This window comes from Schistosoma mansoni, chromosome 1 (assembly GCF_000237925.1).
Source record: "Schistosoma mansoni strain Puerto Rico chromosome 1, complete genome".
Classification (NCBI taxonomy): Eukaryota; Metazoa; Platyhelminthes; class Trematoda; order Strigeidida; family Schistosomatidae; genus Schistosoma; species Schistosoma mansoni.
The window spans coordinates 59,120,065-59,125,102 of NC_031495.1; the positions used below are offsets into that span (position 1 = coordinate 59,120,065).

Below are 5,038 nucleotides of genomic sequence, written 5' to 3' on the forward strand. Positions count from 1 at the left end.
TGGTTGTGGTGGTTCTCGAAGTTCCATCTCAATACAGTAGGATTGTTTTGACATTCGTATTGAAGATTGTGACATTGATATTGGTTGACAGTTTTTTTGAATTCCGTATGTCTTTCAATTGTAGGAATGCTGTTCGTACTTTGCCAATCCTTGCTTTTACATCTGCATCGGATCCTTCTTGTTCATCGACGATGCTGACTAGGTATGTGTAGTTTTTCCACCTGTTCCAGCAGAGTTTTTCCATCAAGTGTGATTGGGTTAGTGTTCTTTGTGTTGTATTTGAGGATCTTGCTTTCCCCTTGTTTATGTTGAGGCCTACTGATGCAGAGGCTTCTGCTACACTGTTTGTCCTGGCCTGCATTTGTTGGTAAGCATCGAATAGAAGAACCAGGTGATTTGCAAGGTTAAAATCGTCTAGTTAATTCCTAGCTATCCACTGTATTCCGTGCTTTCGCTCAGATATCGAGGTTTTCATAACCTCATTGACCACCAAAAAAAAGTGTGAGAGTAAGCAGCCTTGTGTGACTCCCGTCCTCACTTGGAATGCATTTGTCAAATGTCCTCTATGCATGACTTTGGAGTGTACTCCGACAATGAGTTCCGTATGATATTGACGATCTTTTCAAGTACACTATAGTGTTGATGATGTGTCCTTCCATCCAGTCCATCTGCACGTATTCCTCCTCCCAAAACAAAATGTTAGCTACTCCAAATCTCTGTATGGCAAAACACTGGGAAAAAATAACCAATTTGGTAGCTTTTATAGACCTTTTTCAACTTATAAGTTAACATAATTGTTTGAATTACATTAACAATACATGTCTAGTGAGTATGTCTTAATACAAATGATAAACAATAAACTAATTTAGGGTTATATTTTTAATTGGCCAGTCGTTGAGATATATGTTGGGGTTTAATGATAAATTAAAGGTTCCATAAAGTTTTGTTTAAAATAGTCTTAGAGACTAGTGGGACGACATATATTTAAAAACTTCCATCGGATACTGCTTTCATTGCTACCACCATGAAGTATACTCCACAGATTCTCCTGGTGATCTTGTTGATTGTAGTTAACTTAGATTACAGTAAGATAACTTGTTAATATTTCATTTTATTATATGATGTATCTGTCCATTTAATTATGTTTAACTGACTCTAATATTTCAACAATTCATCAGGTTATTTTCACCCAAACACGGTCTAATGAAAAGTAGTGAACTTCAGTAGTACTGTAATAAATAATCTGAATATCCTGAGAGTTTTAACAAAAACTAAAATAAATACTAAGTAGCTAGTAGTCCTTGTCTGTCTAGTTGTTGGCGAAACGTCAAAGTTTAAAAACGTTGCAGTTTTCTTTGGCTCTAACACTTCAGAAGTTTGTTAAATAAACAGATATTCGAGTGGAACGACCTCTGGAAAAAAAACTTGAGCGTCATTCGTTGACAAACAAGGACAACCTAGGTTTACCGGTAATTATATTTCAAATTATTAAGTATATCTAAAGTTACTAAGACAGAAAGTGAAATGCTGATGGTATTGTTTGATTCCCTGTACTGTAAAAATTAGTTAAAATGAGTAACAAATTTTATTTGATTCAAATGAGTTTAGACTATGAGAACAAACAGATAGATAGAATGTTTGGGGATATCCATTCCTTTTGTAGATCTGTAACGTTCACTCTGAGTTTTCTATATAATATTACGGAAGACTTATTGTGAATATTTTGACCCATTATTATTCATTCGTAATAGGACAGGTAAATATTATTATTGCTATTTTGATATATATATATGACCAATATTTCCTGGGTTCGGATCTCGCGAGGCGGTATCGTGGATGCATACTGTCGAGGAGTCCAACAATAGGACGAAACGGCCGTTCAGTACTCCCACGTTTTCCATGATGGTCTAGCTTTAATTGGCTCATGATCTCAAGTATTAAAATTACTATAATATCCACAAAAACCCCTTCTGATATTAAGTAAAAATAACCTTGGTCATCAATTGTCTTATGGAACTTTTCCATATCTAACTCTAATTTAGATAAATGAATTTAGTGAGAATCAAAGAACTATTTATTTGTTAAGATCAGAAGAAAAAATAAGCCAAATAACATTCTTAAATTAAGACTATAAGACAAATCCCCTTTGAGTAACCCATAAAAATGTATTACAAAATAACTCCCTGATGGTCCCATTTTATTTTCTAGCCTCCTCACAGTTACTCCTTAAAGTTGACCTGTTGAATATTACGTTTCATGCTTCTTTATAGAATGGAAAACCAGTAGAATAATTAAATAGTACGAACTGAAGATCGTTCTTACTTCTTAAAGCATTCAAATCATGATATATATATAACTCGGTTATCAAAGGTAAATTAGTAGAAAACACTGGCAAAATGCTTTATAACCATTTACCTGGTGCCACTATGGCAAAGCGACTGATCATTGGTGGATCTAAATGGAATTCAGCTTAAAAATATAATTGTAATCCATATATATATATATATATATATATATATATATATATATATATATCTTGAATTAAATTTACTAAGATTCAGTCTTTAACACTAGGGGCTAAATATAAAGTAATTGAGATTTTAATTATTTGAGAAAAATGCTTATTTGATTTTAATGAGCACTTCCTACCAGTATCTAATATAAACCATAATTAAATTAACTTGGTTTAAATGAAATAATTGAAAATATGGAACACTAAATTAAATAAACACTTTAAGTAGTCTGTATACTAATTCCATACTGATAAATCTGCTGATCATCTCGTATTTCAAAATATCATCTTCACGCTTATATGTATGTCTAATGTAAGACATAAATATGTTTATAGTTAAATGGATATTTTGATCTGCTCAAGTGGATCGGGACTCATCATAGGCCATCAATTCCAGAAGAATTGAGATCATAGACAATCAATATATTACTTTTATTTCAAAGTTTCAATCACCAATAAATATCTGATCCACTCACATTCTGAATGGATGCTTACCAGTACAAACGGTAATAATTTCTACCAATTATCTTAATATCATGATTAGCATCGATTGTCAGGATAACCTGGATAGACGCACAATGTTGACATTGATGTTATTTTCATCTTTTTTGATTTCAGGTACGTCTTTAAGCTGCTACACTTGCGAAACTTGTCCAGCCATATTTAACGCTTCATCTCCACAAGTAGGCAACCAAAGTGGATGTGCATGGTGTGTCGTAAGTGAAGTGAACAATTCGTTTATTGGATTTAATTGAAAAAATACTGTTTTCTTTTCCAAAAATTGAACTAGCATCTCATTGCCAGTTAGTGTGATTGAAAACATGCATCAGATGTTTAGTAATGATTTCGCTTGATAATACCTCCATTGTGATAAGGTAACTATCCACCTGTTTCCTGAAGGTTGAGATTTGACCGTTCCACTAAGTTCTGAGAAGCAATAAAATCATGTGAATAAGCATTGTTGGTAGTTCCCAGTTATTTTAAGCTAATTTCATGTTACCATATTGTTAAGTTTCTACACATTATTAATAGTATTAACTATCAATGTTGTTGTCGTTAGGTTTGAAGAAACCTGCATGTTTATTGTATAAAAGAACTCAGTGAAAGAAATAATTTAACAACTGTATTGATAAGAGCAATTATGAATTTGATTCATGTATGTAAACCGCAATAAATCAGCATTATGTGAAATCAGATATGTCAGTACTGTTGGTCATAACTAAACTGTGACACAGGTATACGTGGTTCTTCTATCACTCGTGTTGAATTTTTTCATCGATAAGATCTGATAATGCATTGGTGTTAAGAAATTGGTAAATAACAACGGATTTAGGATAATGACAAAATGCTGTTTTATGAATAAACTCACTACAATAAAGGAGTCTAGCCTTTGTCTTCAATACCTCTCATTAAATTTTTAGCAAAATATTTAGTTGAAATATTTATGAATTAAAACTCAGTTGTTTCAGTTAAATTTGTACTCATCAGGAAACCTGAGATCGGTGGTTTGGATGTTATATCGAGTTACAGGTGTTAACTGATAAAGCATCCCGAACTTTTGAGGGGTATTATAGTAATTTAAAAACTGCATTAGTACATATTATCGCTCTAGATGTCAGTGAACAAACTAGATATGATGTATACTGACATCTTTTATTTGTTCATATATTATTTATGTGTTATGGTTAGTTACTGAATTCTAGTAATACTATATGTTTAATATGTTGCATGAAAGTATTCATCATTATGTTTTCTTTTAAAGAAAATTTTTTTCGTATAAAATTGATTGAAGTTTCTTTACAGAATATCCAGAAGGAAGGTAGGTGTACGAGATTAGAAATAGGATATATGGAAATAAGGTTCTTTACTGTGAAAAGAATTCGCAATTAAAAAAAGATAAGTAGGTGTTTATCTGACTGTATTGACATAAATGTCTTGGAATTGCACAGAATAATGTAGGCGAATCTTGACAATACATTTAAGAATTTTTCCAATAAAAGGTTTTATGATTGAAATATAACGACAAAATGTACAATATCTTTGTATTACTAGTAAATACACCAAATAGTTTATCAATTCTGCATAATGTCTAAATGAAATTCTGAAATAAAAGAATAATAGAGATCATATTAGACTAACTAATAATAGAACACAATTGACGAGTCCCAAATAGGACGAAACTCGCGTCCTAGATTCCACTGCTAGCCACTATCCATCTTTGCTTAAAACACAATTATGTCGTAGTACTATATGTTTGAAAGAAGAATAAACTTCCAACTATTTTTATTGACTGATTTTTCTTGTTGTTGTCTATTATAGAAGATTATAGTTAAATATCGTCGTACTCCAATAAGAAAATGTTCAGATAGATGCGATTATTACTATTTTTGGAAATCATACTCCAAGTTTTCTTATTATTGTTGTAATACTGACTATTGTAATAAAAGTATACAGAATAGTGCAATTCATCATATACTAATTATGATTATCATAACTCTAGTTTGTTTCTATATTAGTAGAAAATAA

The 5,038-nt window shown here is 31.6% G+C and overlaps 1 protein-coding gene across 1 annotated transcript; it reads left to right on the plus strand.

Moving 5' to 3' along the window:
- Window positions 1-3,090: 3,090 nt before the first annotated feature.
- Smp_166350 (hypothetical protein) lies at window positions 3,091-5,038 on the plus strand (the record flags this gene model as incomplete). The annotated part of the gene is made up of 2 exons (XM_018795023.1): window positions 3,091-3,228; window positions 4,832-5,038. The coding sequence occupies 2 exons, from the start codon at window positions 3,091-3,093 to the stop codon at window positions 5,036-5,038; spliced, it is 345 nt and encodes a 114-aa protein (XP_018649377.1).